Below are 21305 nucleotides of genomic sequence, written 5' to 3' on the forward strand. Positions count from 1 at the left end.
AGGTTTACACTGGAACATGCAGGGAGGAGAGAGATGTACAAACCAGGAACAGAAACCATCCCTGACTGGGAAAGTCTGGAAGTAAGCTTTCACCGGTGTGAAATCAATAAGCCAACCTGCTAAGCACACAGAACTTCATCACCTCACATCCTTGCTCCCTGAGAGTACACGCAGAAGCCACACACCAAGAAAGTCCGGGCCCTTCTGGAACACGCTCTCCTTTTATTAAACTGTTTTTCACTCTTTAAAAGCCAACAGATCACTCAGGGGTCCTTTAAAGAACAAAGAATTCTTGTTACGAGGCTTCCATAAAGTAACTGCACTTGTTCCACAAAGGGCTTCACAGACCAGTAAGTGCTGTGGTTCTCAACTTGGACTACTTATCAGGCTCTGCAGATGCCTGTCCCACCTCAGAAAAGCTGGGAGGTGGGGCGTGGGTGGGATTTCCAGGCCTCTTCCACAGTGATAAGGGATTTTAAAAACCTAGTTAGTGACAGGCAAGCTGGAAAGGAGTCTTTGAGCTGATAGGCTTGACTGATAGGCTTAAATTCCAGCTCTACCACTTCCAAATGAGATGACCTTGGGCAAGGTAACCTTTATCTGAGTCTCGGACTCCTTATCTATAAGTAGCACTTCGAGCAGAGGGTGCTTGTAAGGATTTAAAACAGCATGTAAAGTGCCTGTTAGTCTGCCTGTCACATGACGCACACTCAATAGCAGCAGCCGCTACTGGTGCTGAAGACAATGGATGATGATGATGTGGATAAACACCCCTTCAACAATTCCCAAAGCAGAGCCAGAGAGCTTGGCTGCCAAACCAGGAAAGGACCGGGAGGAGTCATGTGCCTTTCCAAGTCCCCAGGGATGATGTCTCAGAATTTCCGCTGTGAGGAATTCTCCAGAGAGGTTAGCAAGACCTCTAAGGAGGTGGTGACCACTTAGGGTGAGAAAAACAAAACTCAGCAAAGGGTTTCTGGTCTCCTCAGACCTCCTTGCTCCTTTATAGATGCAGAAGTGTTGAGGCCTCATTATTTCATCAATTGTTATAATGCCTTTACTCTTAACCCTGAAAAAGATGCTAGCTTTGTCCTTCAAGGAGCAGAAAAAAGCTTTGCTAGGTGTTTAACGCATTTGTTGTTGTTTAGTTGCTAAGTCCGATTCTTTGCAACCCCCCATGGAGCCCGCCAGGCTCCTCCGTCCTTCACTTTCTCCCAGTTTGCTCACACACATGTCCATAAAGAAGAGCAAAGTCACTAACATTTAAGGGCCTGGAGATACTCTCTGAGAGGGCTTTAAATTAGGAAGCAAGTATAATTGAAATGTAGATGATGTGTGAATGTAGCAAAAGGTTCTGGATGAAGGGAAAGGGAGGTTCTTGAAGAAGTGCTACAAACTGGCACATCGGGGACCTTCTAGCACAGGAAATAAGCCAGGCCAACTCCGGACAAGGCGTGGAGTAAGTCACTAAAGGACAGATTAACCAACTGCCCTAAAATGTGAAGAAAGGAAAAAACCCAGTTATTTAGTACTTCTCCGCTCACAGAAGTGAATGCATTAACAAAGGAGCAACTTTCCACGTTAGACATCAAATAAAGCTGACTTAATTAGAAAGAGAGACAGCCTGCCTGACAGCTCTTTTTTTCCCCTAACAGCCAAGAACAAGATTTCAGAAATAACCTTTACGTGCAGGAAATGCAAATAGCTCTGTATTATTATTGCTCAGGCGGATGGAGAGAAAATCCCCGAAGGCCATCATAAGCCTCATGTTCTGTTAACACATTCATATGAATGCTGAGATCACCCTTTTCTCATCTTTGTGTCAGATGCCTGGTAGAAGGATTTGGTGGTTACTTTCTGTTCTTTTCTGCTGTGCTTTTAGAGAAACCCTTGGGGCAAAAGCTTATGCAGTTTCTTCTATAATTTATACAGCTCTGTTCACATGTACCAGGCTGTTTATTTTATTCATGATGTGACAGCAGAAGCAGCCTCATCAAAGGAAAAGCTAGAGAAGAGGAAGTTACGAAAAGTCAAGGCCTCTGAAAGTTTAGCAGAAGTGTGAATGATTCACATATTCTAGTCAGTTTTTAACTTTTTTAGCAGCAGCAAAATATTAGACAATCTAGAATGTTTGCTCTAAGTGATAAGAAATGAATTCTCCCCAAGGACTCTGGGGACAGGAGGAAAGGGAGAGGTAGAGAAAATACCATGGAAGTTGTCATCTGCTTGAATGGAATAAACTCAAAGTTGAACCTGACAGATACACTCTTAAAATCAGAAGTGTGCCCACAGAGGCAAAGACTGCTCTGCTGTGGGAAACCTCCAACTTCTATCAACATGGACAGGATTTAAGCTATTAAGACTCAAATGTTGATGATGTGTTTTCTGCTGTGTATCTTTGCTGATCCCTCAAGCAGCTCAAAACTCTGACATCGCAGAGATATCCACGTGACTGGTATGTGCATTTTAGACATTGAGAACACCTTTTTAGTGATTCTAAATCAAAAATCCACCTACCAAAGATTTCCCAAGAACATCTCAGCATTATTACTATCATGCCTTTTCACTAAACCACCTATTTCATGAACTTTTTAAAAATTATTTATATGAGTAAAAGAATATCTTGGTACTCTATAAGACCAAGAACCCAAGAAAGCCCTCAGTTTTAAAAAACAGGGGAGGGGAAGACAACAGTGTAGGGATAATTTCATTGTACTATTTCTAAATGGTATTAACATTTAGAATGTTAAGTGTTGCCCTATCCAAGTTCCACATGATTGATAAGACCAGTTGCAAGTTAAAGCTGAACAGAAGCCAGATTTATGATTACATTTCCTCCAATAACATTAAATTCACTTATATTTTGGTATGTGCTGATTTTATGTAAAACATACTGGAAAATAATCATTTTGCCAAGTACCACTCCTACCTCTCCTTTCTCCCCCAACACTGAACATTAGGAATGGACTTTGGAGTGAGAATGATATTTGGTAGTTCTTACTTAAGTGAATTTGTGATGCAACTGCATGCTTTGTACTAAATTTGCATTTTAAACTGTGTCAGAGAACAGAAAGGATACCTACAGCAGCCATGGAATTGAGCTGATCAATGTAGAACTCAGGCCAACTTGTTGCTCCCTTGTTTTCTTCCTGGTCCTAAAGAGACAGAAGAGAAAAAAAAAAGTGATATACCACCAGATATACACAATGGTCACAAAAACATCTGACTTCCAGAGCCTCTAGACAATGGCCTGCACAAACCATTGGAAGACACGGAGATGTAAGATATTTGTCTTTTCATGTTGGCTTTAGATCACCAGACTGTCCCTTTGACCAGGGTGGTATTCCTGATGCAATCTCCACAGATAGTGGTGAAGTCAGAATTAGGTATGACAAAGGGCGCGTTTTCTGAACCAGGAAGCAAGGGGAGATGAAATGAGAGCTTAGCCGCACACAGTTATGCTGCTGCTGTCTTCCTTCAGGGGAGCAGTGACATTGGGAAGGGGTCTGTGTTTAATGCAAGGACAAAGGGCCTCTAGGTTCTGTGTAGCGCTAAAGACACTACTACTGCCAGATTACATGTCTGGATGAAACTCACAAAAGAGGGGAAGTTATCTTTAAAAATGACTGTGGGATTTGGCCAGTTGTTAACAAGAGTTTTGCAGTTGGCTTATTCAGGCTCCAGCAGATAGTAAATATTTTAAAGAAGGGTCTCATTTGATGTGACCAAAACTAGGTACTGCTTCAGATGAGGAGATAAAATAAAGCCGAACATCACATGGAAGGCAACAAAATGAACACACATTAGTCCCAGGTCCAGCCCTTATGCCATGACAGCTTATGAGTTTGCGAAAAAGTAATGGAAGAAATTATCTGAGCTGAAGAGAACTGAAAGCCAAGGAATTCAGGAACCCATTCCTCAATCGCTCCATCTTATAAACCAGGGTGACTTTAAGTCAGCACCAGAGTCCCTAGGGCGTCTGTGGATGGGAGATCTTTGTCAACCTGAACCCACACCTCCCCTCAGAATCAGGTGACTGGTTTCTGTCCCCTCAGAGCTTCACGTCCACTTGAAGATGGCCTTGTGGTGAGAGACTTCCATGTAAACCTGTATGGGTCTAAGTCATTTGTGTGACAAAACAAACATGAAGGGGAAAATTCCAGCTCTTCTCTAGCTTCACATTCAGAGAGCACCTTAGTACAGTTGACACCTCTTGTTTCCATGGAGAAGTGCTGGTCTAGGCACACAGAGCAGCACTGGACAATGAAGTAGCTACTACCAACTTACTGTGTCTGGATCCCCATCCTTGGAATAATGGCTTCAAGGCAGGGCTATTAATTTCAGTCCTGCACTTTACTTCAAAGAAAAGAAACAAACTTTCTCTAAACAAATCTTTCTAGGCAGGTCTACTCTGGTGAGATAAAAGAAACAATTTCAAAACTCTTCTTTAAGTAGTCACAAGAAGGGGGCAAAGTAACTGTTGCTCACAGTGCCTTAAAGGCTGGTAGTAACTGATATCCAAACTCAGGGAGTTGCATGAATTTCATCTGGAGATTGAACAAGCCAGATGACGGGGACAAAGGCTATAGCAGAGGCTTTGAAGTTGGACTGGATTTCACTTTCATGGCTTTTAAAAGCTAAGGAAATTTGATGAGTTTTTAGAACAGCCCCTGATTATTATTTAACATGTTAATAAAACAGCTACAATGGGAGTATAAATGCTGAACCCTTCTCTCCTCTTAAAATGATATATTGAAGTTAGCAAAACCCTACTGCTACCAAGGTATTCAGCAAGCCAAAACCCACAGTGATATTCAATGGTATTTGAACCTATAAAATGAAATAGAAGGCGCCAGATCTTTCTATTGCCTCAAACTAGGGCAAATTTCCAAAACTACAACAAAATCACGTCCCACGCTTGGGGTCCCATGACAGACTGTTGTAAGTTTAACATTCATGGTTACAGAAGAGAGATCATTTTAGAAGCTTAAGATTAATACACAGAGAAAACTCTTTATACTTTGAAAATGCTTTTAAAATAATGTAAATGGATTAACAGTAGATCTAGATTCTGCAGTCAAAATTAGGGGAAGAAAGCTTCATTTTTATTTTACATGCCTCAGTGCTGAGAAAATCAAATGAGCTAATGTGTGAGAAAGCTTCTCGTAAAAATACAAAGTGTTATCACTATATCCCCAGCAGGGTGATCCTTGGAGTCCTTCATTTTAGCAGTGCATCTTCAGTTTCCCCTGTGTGCTTCGCTGGTGCTCTACAGACGTGTGTGTGCTGTAGTAGCCAAGACAAACTCACACCTGTGAACCAAATCTCCCTCTCCTTTGTGTGGCTGCTGGAGTTTCCAGTGATACAGAGACACAGGCCAAAAGGAGCTGGATTTAATTTTTCTCCGAGGTCCCCTAAAGAGCATTGGACATGAAGACTTGCCAAAGGGGAGACTTTCTCCTAAGAAGTCCATGAAAGGGATCACTGATGGGAGGGTAACTTGTATAATATTTCTGGAAGGAAACTGAATCTTATGCATCACCAACCTCTAACACATACTATCCTTTGAGCCATCTGTTTTGGTTCTATAGACTTGTTCTAGAGAAACAAGTGGAAAAATACACAAGCCTGTACAAACTGTATCACTGCATTTGTAACAGAAGCAGCAGCAATATCCTAACACATACAGAGCTTCTTCCCATGCATCAAACACTGTGCTAAGCACTGCGATCTTCATTTAATCTACCCTGTGAGGTAGCTGTCATCACACTCATTTGGCTGAAGAGGAAACAGAGGCAAAGGGAGTACAGATGAGTTGCTAAATGTCGTTCTGCTGGAAATTCAGAGGCAGTGAGAAGAATCATGACAACCTCTTTTCCTAAAACGAGACCTCAGATTAATCACAAGCAATACACGTTGAGTGCAAAGCTGCTCTTTCACTCTTCGCCACGTCACTGTAAAAGACTCAGATATGACTAGCAGATGAAAATGAGTTCACCTTTCCCTAAACCTTAGTGCTACTTTTTGCTACATTCAACATTTCTGAATATTATTCTAAGGTCTGATGTCTTACCCGGGCTACCTCTGAACCTTCTCTCCAGGCTTTCTGTGGGAACTCGTTTGCTCCTCTGTCAACACCTCATCTATCTTTATATCTGTGCATGCAGACAGTACTAAGAAGCTTTTCCCTAACCTGTTATCCTGTCTGTTATACACTGCATGCTACAGTCTGTCTTCATGGAGACTTCTCAAGAGCTGCTGAAGATGAGCCCATGGCACTGACCACCTATAGACACTGAAATTATAAACAAAACCATCCCTAAACGATATACATCTAACCCTACTTATGGCTACCTACTTCACTGATTCCATTAGAAATTTTCTAATGGAAAATAAGCAAAAATATTGCTTTCATTCTATTCTTTAAAAACACTGCTTTCCCCCTCTCTTTTAAAACAGATAGTAGGTAACTCTTAAAGACACTTAGAGAAGATTGTCCTATGCGAATACAAGTTGTGGAAATCACATTAAATGCTCTTTTTATTCCACATACAGAATGGATAATTCATATTAATATCCAGTTTTGTTTCCTCTTGAAAACATAATAAGCATTTAAGTTATATGTCTATCTTTAGAAGGTCTATTAGATATTGAATTGGTATAAACATTTTATGTTCTTAAATTCTACACTGATAATTGCTTTCCGAGAATATTTGCAAAAATCACTTATATTCAGAGAGATGGTATGGTGGAAAAATGGCCAGAGAGGCCATGCCAAGGTGAGATTCAAGAACTTACTTGTTGGTTTATTCAATTAGCACCTATCGCTAAGTTTGAAGATCTTCGGGTCTTGTTTTTCTTCTGTTTAAATTAAGAGGTGAGACTAGACTTTTCAAAGTACCTACAAGCTTTAAGATTCTACATGACTCTAACAGTGAGATGTTATGCGAAACATCATTTGTTACTATTAATATATTTAGAGTGCTCAATTTCTAAAGTCAATAATTTAAAAAAATTATGTTGTTCAGTGATTCAGTTAACCTTTAACTTGCAACAGCTACTCCCTTTCTAAGGTAATTAGAGCAGGAAAATCTCAACACTAATTATTTTATTATCTCTCTAATTCAACCCATCCTATTTCCTTAGTAGCTTGATAGGCATCAATAACTGTATTCATGGACAAAATTTCCTGCTGGATGGACACTCTGCCTTTGCTTTCAACCTGCACTGAACGCAGCTTTAACCTCTTTTCCCGGTTTTCCACTTTGCTCCTACAATCTCAAGTTCTAAACAAATGAACTCTTCGCTAGAAAAGGGAATTTGTACAGTGCAAAGGACCTTCAAGAACATTGAATTTTTTCTTTTTTCTTTATAAATTGGGCTCTAATCAACCAACTCATTTAAAAGGTAAAGAAATACATAGTCTATTTCTAACCTCACTTCATTTCCAACTGGCACATTTTTCACTCCATATCGCTGGTCAGTGGCTACTAAAAATAAAAAAAATTCAAGAGCTCCTCCCCCATCCTCTTTAAATGCTCAACAGTGTATTTGCTTTTCTCAGTATCATTTTGCCCGTAAGAATAAAATTTGCATTATTTATTTGTTGACACTTCTGTCTCTCACTCTACTATCACCTCTTTTTCAATCCAAGCTAATTGTACTCCACTTCTACCACCATCAACAGACAGGCATTTGAATCCTCAAACACTCCCTAACTTAAATGACTTTTGGCAGGAAAGGTAAGTAATTTCTGTGTGTGACTCAGCTTTAGTTTCCTTTTCTGTAAAAGTGGTGCCTACCTCATAGGGTCACTCTAAGGATTTAATAAGTTAATGAAAAAGTGAAAGTGAAAGTTGCTCAGTCGTGTCTGACTCTTTGCCACCACAAGGACTGTACAGTCCATGGAATTCTCCAGGCCAGAATACTGGAGTGGGCAGCTGTTCTCCAGGAAGCTCTTCTCCAGGAGATCTTCTCCAGGGAAAGATCTTCTCTAGGGGATCTTCCCAACCCAGGGATTGAACCCCAGTTTCCCACATTGCAGATGGATTCTTGACCAGCTGAGCCACCAGGGAAGCCCAAGAATACTGGAGTGGGTAGCCTATCCCTTCTCCAGCGGGTCTTCCCAACCCAGGAATTGAACTGGGGTCTCCTGCGTTGCAGGCGGGTTCTTTAGCAGCTGAGCTACCAGGGAAGAGCTCTGGGAACCGGACACACAGAAATGTTCAACATATGTTAGCTAGGATGATGATGATACTGTTTCAGGATCTCTAGCTATGGCCATTCTAAGTCCCTGTTACTAGGGCTACAAAAATTTGTAGCAGTTTGAACATAAATTTTGACAGTAATTGTTCACATTTAAAACACACACAGTCTTTGACTCTGTAAGTCTATTCAGGAATTTAGCCTATGATTACACTTACACAGATACATATTACAAAGATTTGTTTCACTGCAGAACTGTTTGAATTAGCAAATAGAGTTAAGTATATGAAAGGGAAGGGGTTGAATAAACTACTTTGAGGCAGTAGCAAAGAATGAAGTAGAGTTGACCAAGTAGGGACTTCCCTGATCGTCCAGCTGTTAAAACTTCACTTTCCAACACATGAGGGTATGGGTTCAATCCCTGGTCAGAGAGCTAAGATCCCATACACCTTGTGGACAAAAATAAAGAACCAAAACATAAAATATAAGCAATATTGTAACAAATTCAATAAAGACTTTAAAAATGGCTCCCAATCCAAAAAAAAAATCTTAAAAAAAAAAAAAAAGACCAAGCATATTATGGAGGGAAAAGTGATTCAAAATATGATCTCCAATCTATAGAGAAAATATATACACTACACACAAACATTTCTGGAAATAGACATAATAAAGTGTAACAACGGCTACCCCTGGGTAGCAGGGTAGTAGAAAAAGTCTTTTATTTATAAACTTCTGTACAATTCACACTTTCATTTTACTAAGAACAAGGGCTATTTTCACAAATAAAATAGGAGTTCGTAAGCATCAGTTTGAAGGTTCTGTTAGGACAAGAGCTCTGCTTTTTCTAATGTTTTGTGTTACATGAGCTATATCCGGTCAAGACTGTGCAACATTTGGGGTGTGTCTGTTCTCCATCACCAGGGCACCCTTCTGCTCCCTACAGAAAATTATTTTACAACATTTCTCTAATTATTTCTTCTTATTGGATTTTCTATTTCTATTAACCCTAATATCAGCTACAGACAAAGAAATTGTGTGATCTGGGATAAGGTTTGCGTAGCTGAAACATGCTAACATGTTCTAAAATTTCCACACTTATTATGTTGGAATTTCTAGGAAGCATCAGAAGTCTTTAGTGATATAAGTGGGTCTCAAAGTGCAGTTTAAGTATTAAGTCTTATTGTAAAGAATATTTCTTTTGAAATTACCACAGGACAAATTTTTAACAGGATCAAGTAACAATATGTAAGAACTGGTATTGTTTTTTGTTTAAGATGCGCTTAGAAGGCCCAAAATAGGCTGTGCAAAGGTCAATCAATTGTAAAGGACACACTCTGTGGTTGTTCCCTAGACCACAAATCACAGACTGGAGCAACATGCACTTGGCCAACTACAGCCATAAATCTCCATTCAGTTACAAACCCATGAGGTTCTTGGATAATACTTGGTAGGAAAGAAAGACACTCACCATTTAGATTGGCTAAAAGTCTTCTAGTGATACACAATAGTACCATCAACTGAAAAACAGTAGCGCTATATAAAGGTTTAACTAAATGAATCTCAATAGCAGAAAGGTACCAGCTTCATATGATACAAAGTAAACTTCATTCTGACAATGTTCATTACAGGACAAAGGCAACTAAATACTAATAAAACCTGTTCCACTTTTAAAGAAAATGCTATTATAAAACATGTTCACTATGCTCATACAGGTTCAAGAAGTTCTATCCCTTGTTAATGATCAAAATAGTCACCTGTTGCATTGAATCGTCATTCCTATTCTGGATTTAATGGGCTCAGCCCCATAGACTAATCAATACAACAGTTGTTAAATAAATTCACTCTATACCTAGAATTTTTATAGAATTCTAGACAGAAAGGTCCAGACAGGTCAAAATTTTATTCTTTAGGTGTGTCTCCATGGTGTGTGGCATCTAATAAACTTGAATGATAGGAAACAGATACCAATGTGGGTGAGAGGAAGAGCAGGTAGAATGGAAGAGGGGAAAATATTTTGTGGACAGCCTTGCTAATAACTTCTGCTATCTGGGTGAAGCAAGAGCTGGAATCAAGATTGCAGGAAGAAATATCAATAACCTCAGATATGCAGATGACACCACCCTGATGGCAGAAAGGGAAGAGGAACTAAAGAGCCTCTTGATGAAGGTGAAACAGGAGAGTGAAAAAGCTGGCTTAAAACTCAACATTCAAAAAACTAAGATCATGGCATCCTGCCCTATCACTTCATGGCAAATAGATGGGGAAACAATGGAAACAGTGACAGACTTTATTTTCTTTTCTTGCAGATGGTGACTGCAGCCATGAAATTAAAAAAGACACTTGCTCCTTGGAAGAAAAGCTACGACAAATCTAGATTGCGTATTAAAAAGCAGGGACATTACCTTGCCAACAAAGGTCTGTCTAGTCAAAGTTATGTTTTTTCCAGTAGTCATGTACAGATGTGCAAGGCTAAGTGCCAAAAAATCGATCCTTTTCAACTATGGTGTTGGAGAAGACTCTTGAGAGTCCCTTGGACTGCAAGGAGATCAAACCAGTCAATCCTAAAGGAAATCAGTCCTGAATATTCATCGTAGGGACTGATATTAAAGCTGAAGCTCCAATACTTTGGCCATCTGATGTGAAGAGCCAACTCACTGGAAAAGACCCTGATGCTGCGAAAGTTTGAAGGCAAGAGGAGAAGGGGATGACAGAGGACAAGATGGTTGAATGGCATCACCGACTCAATGGATATGAATTTGAGCAAGCTCTGGGAGATGGTGAAGGACAGAGAAGCTTGGCGTGCTGCAGTCCATAGGGTTGCGAAGATTCGGACACAATTGAGTGCCTGAACAACAACACTCTTTCCCTTCTAGCTCAACAGTACTAGTATAATTAGTATCTTCTTAAAAGATGGCCATGATGAAGTTGGAACAGCCAGCCTTTTCTGTAAAGGGCCAGATCATACATATTTTAGGCTTTGTAGACCACACAGTCTGTTGCAACTACTCGATTCAACTCTGCCTTTGTACACGCGAAGCAGCGATGGTGATAGTGGTTTGGTCACTAAGTCGTGTCCAACTCTTTGCAACCCCATGGACTGTAGTCTGCCAGGCTCCTCTGTCCATGGGATTTCCCAGGCAAGAATACTGGATTGGGTAGCCATTTCCCTCTCCAGGGAATATTCCTGACCCAGGGATTGAACCCGTGTCTCCTGCTTGGCAGGCATCCCAGGTGGCTCAGTGGTAAAGAAAGCAGCTATAGATAACACTTAAAGAGAGTGGGCCCTTGCCATGTCTCAGTAACACTTCATTTACAAAAACAGGCTATTGGCCAGATCTGACCCACGGGCCATGGTTTGCCAACCTCTGTGCTAGATTAAGCTCGACTCTCAAGAGGGTGGGAGAACATCAAAATTCTCAAAATTCTTACTTGATCACCAACTGTTTTCCATGCTTTCTCCTCTCCTCAAAGCCACTCTATGTCCAGTAAATCCCAGTTATAAGTTTGGATGAGCACATAAAGTGTGTGGGATTTGCCCAGTAATGTGCACTTTTGCAAGAGATGGAACAGACCCTGAAAAGTCTACCTTCTTACCAAGCTTGCTGCTTCCTGAAATCTCATTTTTAAAAAATAGCACAGAATCATTAGGTCTTTTAAATCCTGACATTTGCCTCCAATTCCTTCCCTCTTGCTCTTCTTTCATCAGGAAAAGAAAACCCAGTAGGTCCACAAACTTGCATTCCCGAGACAGTTACTTCACTCAGTCCTTCCAACCCTCACCTCCGACCCTTAGCAGTGGGCTGAAACTATATCCTATGTCTGAAGTTTGCCAGACACAGGCAGTGGGTTTCAAAACGTAATTCCTATGTTGTCACAGTTCAAGAGAGTCATGTGGTGCCTGGGACTGCCAACCCTGGTTACATTTTTTGGCCACGGCCACAATTACACATCAAACGTAACTGCTGCCAAAATCCGGTTGGGCCCACACAAGAACGATTACAGAACAGCAGCTTCTTCATCCGCCAGGAAATTCAACACCTCCTCCTGAGCCTCAGAATGTCAGTCATTTTCTAGAAAGACTGGAGGGTGACTCGCCATAGCAGTAGCTTTCCTATTTAGCATTTAGAATCACAGGAGAAGAGCAAACTTTCTTCTTCATTTCTCCTCATGCTATAAAACATCTGCATGTTTTTAAGGCAAGCCATCACGTAATTATATAGCTATGTCTTTGACCCTGGAGACACCCTAGTTTGAGTTTCTCCTCACAGGGATTCCTTACAGAAGGTCATCAGCAGGTGGTCGATCATGTGTTCTCTGAGAGAAGGCTTCAAGGGCCCAGAGTTTGTTTGGAACCAGCATTCTCACTGACTGTCAGAAAACTCACCTCATTCTGAATTGGCAGATGTCTCCTTGGAACTCCAAGAACTTGTTGGCCTTAGTTTTGCCTTGGGAACTATATGGACTAAGTCTAATTTCTCCTATGAGCAATAACCCAGCAAATATTTAACTGATTCGAAAAAAAAAGCTATTATGTCCTCCCAGAGTCATCTCCTAACCAGACCAAAAGTCCTCCAGTGACTGAACAGCAAACGTTTATCTTCCTCAATTCATAAAAAAAAAGAAAGAAAAATCTCAAATTTTCCATACACTCATCACACTCTCACGTCTGCTACTTGGAAAAATAACTCCAATATAAGGCATCTGAATTCCTATGAAAGGAATGTGCTTGTCAGTGATGCTCCACTCTACACAGTCTCTACTCAGAGGGCAGCTGAGATAGATATCTGAGCAGAATGAACAAGTTTTTGCTTTTCTAATGGGCCACAACAAGTGACATGTTTGATATAGAATAAAAGATCCAGGAAACAAAGGTAAACATGGACAGTCTGTATTTTATCAAGCATACATACTTTAACAAAGTTTGCCATAAACTCAATAGTAAAATCAGTTTTCTTCTCATAAGATTGAGGACATGTCATTTCTAAAACATAACAGAAATTAAGTAGGACCCAGGCTCACTGATTATATGTATGCTCCTTTCCTGTACATCCACCTCTTCAAACATCATAGGAACTTCTTCCATGTATGAAGCCTGACACCTCTTCTGACCTCCTGAGTTCTACTTCTTCCCTTGCTCTAGTGGATACAGGTATAAAGTTCAGTAAAACTGATAGACAAGGCATGTTTTCCCAGACAGGGCTAGACACTATCATATCATGTACTCATTTAAAATATGATTAAAGATCTCAGATTACTTAAAGTAAGGTAGCCCCTTATCAGCTCTAAGTTTAAAATTCTGCATTGACAAAGGATAATTTTTTTAAAGTAAAATGGCGTGATTTCGGCATGACTCAAAGATTTTGTTGAACTCATGAGTAAATGAGAGAAATACAGTAAGATGTTACAACAGGTTCAAAAGAAAATTTGTTAGCAAAGATATATAGATATTAATTTACAAATAGATGCAAAACTAGTTAATAGGGCAATAAGCAACTACATTAGACACAAGACATTTCAATGGACAAGAACATCTGCACTGTGATCAGTTTTTTAAAAAAAAACAAAAAACAAACCAATCTGCAGTTTTGTTAAATAGCTCAAAAATAGTGAAAAGTGGAGATTACTCTGAAGAGTGCTATAGACAGAACATTCAGTATTTTTTTTTTTTCTGGCATTTCAATGAAACCACAATTTAGCAAAATAAAAGATGACTAGTACTTCCTGGTTGAAGAGGACACAGTCTACAAAGGTGTAATGTGGAAACCAAGCTGTATGACTAACACCTTGCACCAGACTCATTACATCTAAATCACACAAATGCTTGTGCGTACATGCTCAGTCGCACCCTATGGACCGTAACCCGCCAGGCTCCTCTGTCCATGGGATTCTCCAGGCAAGAATACTGGAGTGGGTTGCTATTTCCTTCTCCAGCAGATCTTCCTGACTCAGGAATCGAACTTGCATCTCTTACATCTTCTGCATTGGCAGGCGGGTTCTTTACCTCTCGTGCTACCTGGGAAGCCCAAAGCTTTAGATGAAAAACACCTAACCCCTCCTTACCACTTCACTTCAATTCTGCCTGCTTCCACTGCCTTGTCTAGTCTGTGTGGCATGGTTTCTATTTATGCATCTCTGAGACTGATTTGAAACCACTGAGACTATTCTATGTTACCCCTCCCCCATTATATCTGCAGAAGCACCTGGTTCTCCATCCTCCCCAGAAATTTGCTGGTCAAATAGCTGGGACACTTCTTTTACACACACACACACACACACACACACACTCACAATTAATTATTTGGCTGCACTGGTCTTAGTTGCAGCACATGGGATCTTCAGTTGCAGCATGCAAGATCTAATCCCCTGACAAGGGATTGAACCAGGGACCTGTGCATTGGGAGCACAGAATCGTAGCCACTGGACTGCCAGTGAAGTCCCCTGGAATATGTCTAAGAAATTTCTTTCACTCCTCACCAAAAAAAAAGTGGTCAACTCAGTGAGTTTAGACCCACTCCCCCATTCCCCAACTCCCACCCCCAGCCAGAAAGAAAACCACACTTGACCACTATTCAAAAATAAAATAAAACAAAATCAGGCTTGTGCTGCTTCTCAGCCAGCTATCACTTTTATTCTCTCCAAAATTAAGAGTGCCACTTTAAAGACGTCTAGTCTCTCTGTGGGAACAGCAGCGATGAAACAAAGAGTAACAGTGTGACTTCAACAGTAAGGAGACCAGCTGCGTTTCTTAAACAGCTCAGGGGCCCAATCTGTTCCAACACCCTCTTCTTTCCTGAAAAAGTCTTGGCTGACCTTACAGAACTGAAATCTTACAAGTCACATGCTACAGAATCCTCAGGGAACATGCATTTTGTGTGCTAATATAGCTGAGAAAATAGCCACAATCCTCACCTAGAACTAAAAGCTGAGACTTTACAGCCCATTTTCCAAACTACGAGATATTTATTTCATTTATTTTAACAAGTCACTTTTCTGGCAAAGCACTTCATGGCATGGAAAATGACTGGAGCCTAAACATCTCAATCAATGTAAATCCAACATCTGAAGCCAATTTTAAATGACAATTTCCCTTCATTTTCATGGCATAGAAAAAGGCTCCGATTAATATTTTCAGAAATGACACCAGCCCACATTTCCCTGCTGCCTATGATGCAAAGGTGTGCTATGACTTAAAACAAATTACTTCTATGTAGCTTGGTAAGAGCTGAGTCTTTGACCCACATGTCATCTGGGAGTGCTATAGACCCAGGTACGATTTAGTCCAGCTGGCTGGTAAATGAACATGTTTGGACACACACCACTAAACCCTCATGCAGTGTGGAAATCCAATCAGTGGTGTCCGTGGCCTTTGTTGCCTCACATCTTGCTACCAGATTTGCTACCAGACCAGCCTTTCAGAATGCTGTAAGGCAGCTTCTGATGTTCTGTAACCTGCTCTTGGGAAAACAATCAAAGTGTGTTTATGATTTGCAGTATAACGCTTAACACGAGGCCATAAAGAGAGGACTTTGGAAAATAGTAATTAAACTATGAAGAGAATTGGGGGAAACAGTGAGCCCATAAAGGCAAGTTCCATTCAGGGAAGCATTCTCAGGATGCCTGTGAGAAATGCTATGGCAGGGTTAACTGTCCCCTGGAAGGAGAGTCATAACTCTATCTCTGGTTTTAAGTCATCACTGACTCTTTAATTCAGAATACAACTGAGTTAATAACAGCATTTTTGGCAAAAGAAAGAAAAGAGAAAAGCATCCATTGGAAGATGTCACTGTCTCAGAAATGTCAAAGTGTGAGGATGTGGGCAAATAGAGCTTAGAAACTGAGGAAACATAAACTGCCTTTCCTTACATATGGGACAGATAAAAGGATGGCATCCTGAGACTGCTCCAGTGCACTGAAGAGTAACAAGAGAAGTTAAGACACTAACTTCAAGTTGGTATTCTTCAGCAGACTTTCCACTGCAACTTGTCCCACACATTATTCAGTTTCTGGAGTGTAAGAGAACCCCACACAGAAGTTATTAGCGGCACATTCTAACTTGCACTGGGAACTCAAAACTTATTTCTACTTCCAAAGGGCAAGAAGCTCTGAAATGCACCAACCATAACATGGATTCAATAACATTAGGTGTGCTAGAGCTATTAGTGAAAAGGTGAAATAAATAAATAAATAAATAAATATATATATATATATATATATGAAAACGCAAGTAAAGTGGTTTTTTTTCCTTCTTTGATCTCTCATCCAAAGTTGATACTTTCTTCTACTGATGTCTTTCCTAAACCTGTCTCCTGGAGCTGGTGAAGTCAGGCTGACTTGGGGTGGTGTTTTATGTCATAAGACCTAGAGACTCTGAAGAGAACCAGGGAGGACCCAAGGGAAAGAAGCGTGGTAGGTGACACTTGTGTACAACCATAATCTAGGCACCAGAGGAACCTTCAAGAATAAGGAGGGTACATAACTACTACACGTGCCACATTCTCCCATCATGTGTCATGGCAGACAGCACTAATCAATTACCACACTATTCGTAGTGAGGCTATTTATAACCTCCAAATGCTTCTCAAAGTCCTCTGGGCTTCAATCCCTCATTGTTTATACAGTTAATAATCAAGATAAATCTTTTTGCACAATTCTGCTTGGAGTGATTCACAGTGAACTCCACTAACCAAGGAAGGAAGCCACAGTCCAAAGGAAAACTGACACAGAGCAGGTGTGTTGGTCTGGACTGTCTTATGAGCTACATGTTCCTGGGCTGGTGATAACCAGAACAGGAGGCTAATTCTGGATTCTCATGTGTGAGATAAAGCGATACTCCTTTCCAGAGATGCAGTGATTGCTGAGAACACTCGTTCAGTGTGCAATTCTATACCTGCAGATTGCAGAATTTTGGAAATGCAATGGACCAATGCCTATATGCTTCAACACACAGGCAAGGGGCTCAAAGGGTCTCACAGAGTTGCATTTAGAACCCTGGTTCCACAATGGCACTGTTGACAAGTATTCTAAACAAAGAGTGAGAGCTCCAAGATTGTCATGTATTCCAAACTCTGCAATCAACACATGATGGAATTTTGTCCTGCAGCTGAGCTATCAAAAGGAATCTGCTTAACAATTAAGATTTGGAAGCCAAAGATAGCTGCTCTCTGGTAGCTGAGAACAACTGCTCTCCCAGGATCTCCATTCAAACCCACAGCTCCAAGCCTCTTCCAGAGACTGGAGCAGAAGCAAGAGTGTTCTTCCCACAGCACAGCACAGATGCAGGCCTGAGTGACAAGTACAGTGAGAGCTGCGGGGCTTGCTTCTCCAGCCCCCATTCCAGAGGGGAAAATGGAGCTCCACAGGACACACAACCCCACACTCCCCATGGCTCCATGTTAATTGGTTTGTCCAACCAAGATACCTTACTCTGTCTCAGCTATATGTTGCCTATTTATTTTCACTTTTGTTTGAAAGACGGTAAATGCAAAACACAAGGTCATTCTCTCCCTTCGTCTACCACTCTGGTGTTCTCTAATTAGAAGGGAAGCAAGGCCTTGGATGAAGGGTGTTCCTTGCTGAAGAAATGCAAGTACGAGGAAGCACAAAAGAGAGATGGTCTCCACAGAGCAGATACATATTCACTGCTTTCACAAGGCTGCAAAGAACAAAGCAGAGTGAAGAATCATAGCCTGAAGAACCAGCAGTCTCCAAATCCGTGAACTGACTGACTTGTACATGGAAACCACCTCAGACTGCAGGTGGGAAGCATAGACAAGCACCGAGTTACCCATCTCAGTTTCTCAGTCTCTGAAGGAATTGCGGAGTACAAGAAAGGGGAGAGGCTTTTATAATTTGTATAAAGAGATGTCCCAGAAAAGCGTACTCTGGTTAGAAGAAAAGAAACAGACCAGTTGTGTGCGTTTCCAGCCACTGTGCCTGTTTGTGTAACATGCTGGCTTTGCACCTGCACTTTACTCACCCGCCAGGGAATTGGCGGATGCCTCAGAGGAACTTCCTGTGTTTAATGATGGCATATATCAGTCAAGAGCTGGCTAAAGATGGAAACACAGCTTCCCTGGGTCTGGACCTGAGAGTGCAAAGAGGTCTAGAGGAGAGGAAGAGTGAACCACACACAGAGCAGTTTCCTTTGTAGTCAAACCAAATAAACATAATGCTGAGGGAATTGTCCATTTTTAGGTACTTGTAACATTTTGTACTTTGGTCCAGCTTTATGGACATTTGAGTGGAATGCTTTCATTCTCTAAACTTTGGGTTTTTCTTTTTTAAATGAAATGTTTATTTTCTACTCCAGGAATTTGTACTTTAACTTGATTTGCTAAGCTATACGAGAGAAAACTGAAGAACTTTAATGACAGTATCTTGTACCCAAAACATTCAAACTTACGTAAAGTGATTGATCAGGGCATACAAACACTAGTTCCACCCCCTCCAATAATACCAAGCCCTTGGATGGTTGACGACTAATTTGCTGCAGGTAGAAACTATTACAAACACTTTGGGGAGCAACTAAAAGTGAAAATGTTCAAACCAAACAACTCAGTAATTACATGTCTAGGTGCCTACCCTAGAGAAATTTTTGAACACATACACAAGGATGTTTGTTGTTTTTTTTTAAATAATGAAAACTTGAAAACAGATATTATTCAAAGAGGGATAAAAATAATTAAGCTGTGGCATGTTCATATAATGAAACATTATATGGCAGTTAAAATGAAGACATACCATATATTGTCAATGGATATATATATTCAGAGAAAGAAATATATATATGGGCAAAGGAAAATATATCACCTTCAGAATAGAGGTCACCTTTGGGTTTCAACAATGTTTATGATGTTTTATTTCTTTCTTTAAAATTCATGGTATTAAAAAATGTTAGCAATTGTTAAATACAGATGTTTATTATATTCAATATGTTTTTGCAAATAAAAAGATTTCACATACACACAAGAATAATCAACCAGGATAAACTAGTTTATCACATGACTGAGGAGAAAGTTATTAGAAGTTTGCTAGTTTTCATTTTTTAGAAATTTTAAAGAATGTCAATTTATTGGAAGCCAGAAAAATCCACCCTGTAATTAAGTTTAAGACTTCTAACAATAACAGCCACTGTGGAAAACAGTATGGCGGCTTCTCAAAACACTAAAAATAGAACTACCATATCACCCAGCAACTCCATTCATGGTCATACATCCAAACCAAACACACTGACTGGAAAAGATACACGCACCTCAATGCTCACGGCAGCATCATTTATCTCTAAGATATGGAAACAACCCAAGTGTCCGTCAACAGATGAGTAGATAGAGAAGATGTGGTATATACACAACAGAATACTACTCATTCATAAAAAATAATGAAAACTTGCCATTTGCAACAACATGGATAGAACTTGGAGGGCATTATGCTAAAGTGAAATAAGTCAGACAGAGAAAGACAAATACTGTATGGTATCACTTACATGTGGAATCTAAAAAATACAACAAACTAGTAAATATAACAAAAAAGAAGCAGACTCATAGAGAACAAACTAGTGGTTACCAGTGGGGAGAGGGGAGGGATAGGGACCCGGCTGGGTAGGAGATTTAGAGGTACAAACTACTATGTATAAAATAAACTACAAGGATAGACTATATATCCCAGGGAATATAGCCATACTTTTTTTTTATTTTTTGCCATACATTGATATCAATCAGCCATGGGTTTACATGTGTTCCCCATCCCGAAACCCCCTCCCACCTCCTTCCCCATCCCATCCCTCTGGGTCATTAACTATAAATGGAGTATAACCTTTAAAAATTCTGAATCACTACATTGTACACTTGTAACTTCTGTAGTATTACACATCAACTATACTTCAATAAAAAGACTCCTAATAGTAACAGTATCTGCTACTTTGTTGAAACAGTCTTTTATTATTTCCTCAACACTGACATTTTGTTTTAAATTTCAGAAATCAAACAGCTAGAACGCATATTAGATTATAATGCTGCAACTTTGAACAAATTTTGTTGCTGAGCAGAGAACTTGTAAATCCGGTTCATTTTGACCTAATAAGTTACTCATTTGGGAATACTGACTCCTTTAATGGAACCTCTTGATGTTGAGTACTACAAAGGGACTTTCCCCCATTGCAAAAATAAAAGTTGCAATGTTGTCATCTAAAAATATTCTTTAATTGTTTTATGTTGAAAACTGAAGATATTTACTAACCACTTGCCTTTCCTAGGCCACAAAAAGGAAGCTTAATTTTATTTAACAACAGAGCTTGACCCACATACATGTCCACTTCCCAGAGTTTAAGCAGTGTTCATGACTGCTTGCCAGGCAAGCCCAATGATGTGAGCATCTCCACTGGTTACCCAAGGTCAGCAGGGACTGAGTGCTGCTAAGAAGTAAGTGGAGTGGAATCTGACTTCCTCTTGGCCTCCATCATCCAAGACATAAATTAAGGATGCTCCTGAAATCAGATTCAGGGTTCTACCCAGAAGTTAAGGGACAGCCCCATTAATCAGTAGGGCAAAAATCCCTAGAACGTCTTAATTAAGTAGGGACCCTTTTTAACAATTTCTGGCACTCACAATAAAGACTTTCTTGGTCTCTTCCCTTATCTTCACAATGCCTCCTCCTACCTTACTGTCTTCACCTTGAAATGTCCTGTGAGAAATTAAGGGAGAGGTGCTGTTCTAAGAAATCCAGGTATCATTATTTATGAATATGGACCTGAATCCCTGGCTAGCATGACTGTGAATGAATAGAAACTCAGTCCATACCATTATTTCAATTACTGTCACCATCACTGACATTGTCAGTGATAACATTAACATTGCCATGCCCCAAGTTCTCCGACAACTTCAAAATCATATTTTCTCAATTTTCACAATTTTATAAATTTGATCTCACTGTACAGAGAAGAGAGACATGAGCTGTTAAGAAATATGCCCAAAGTCACATAGCGAGCTAATAAGTGGGGTACCCTGCCTTCTCAGATTACCTTTTAGATAGATTTTAACTATGCAAAGTCTTTCTTACAGTTATTACTTGGCTTCTATTTATGATGGAAAAAGCAGAGTCAGTCACAC

At 40.2% G+C, this 21305-nt stretch overlaps 1 protein-coding gene across 2 annotated transcripts in view; it reads right to left on the reverse strand.

Annotated features, from left to right (window-relative positions):
- DAAM1 (dishevelled associated activator of morphogenesis 1) overlaps window positions 1–21305 on the reverse strand; it is a 177737-nt gene that overhangs the window by 51439 nt on the left and 104993 nt on the right. For both annotated transcript variants that reach the window (XM_061156954.1, XM_061156953.1), the window contains one exon: window positions 3081–3152. In XM_061156954.1, coding sequence (XP_061012937.1) covers window positions 3081–3152 — 72 coding nt within the window. The remainder of the gene's footprint in view (window positions 1–3080; window positions 3153–21305) is intronic.

The sequence above is a fragment of the Dama dama genome, chromosome 12, assembly GCF_033118175.1.
Source record: "Dama dama isolate Ldn47 chromosome 12, ASM3311817v1, whole genome shotgun sequence".
NCBI lineage: Eukaryota > Metazoa > Chordata > Mammalia > Artiodactyla > Cervidae > Dama > Dama dama.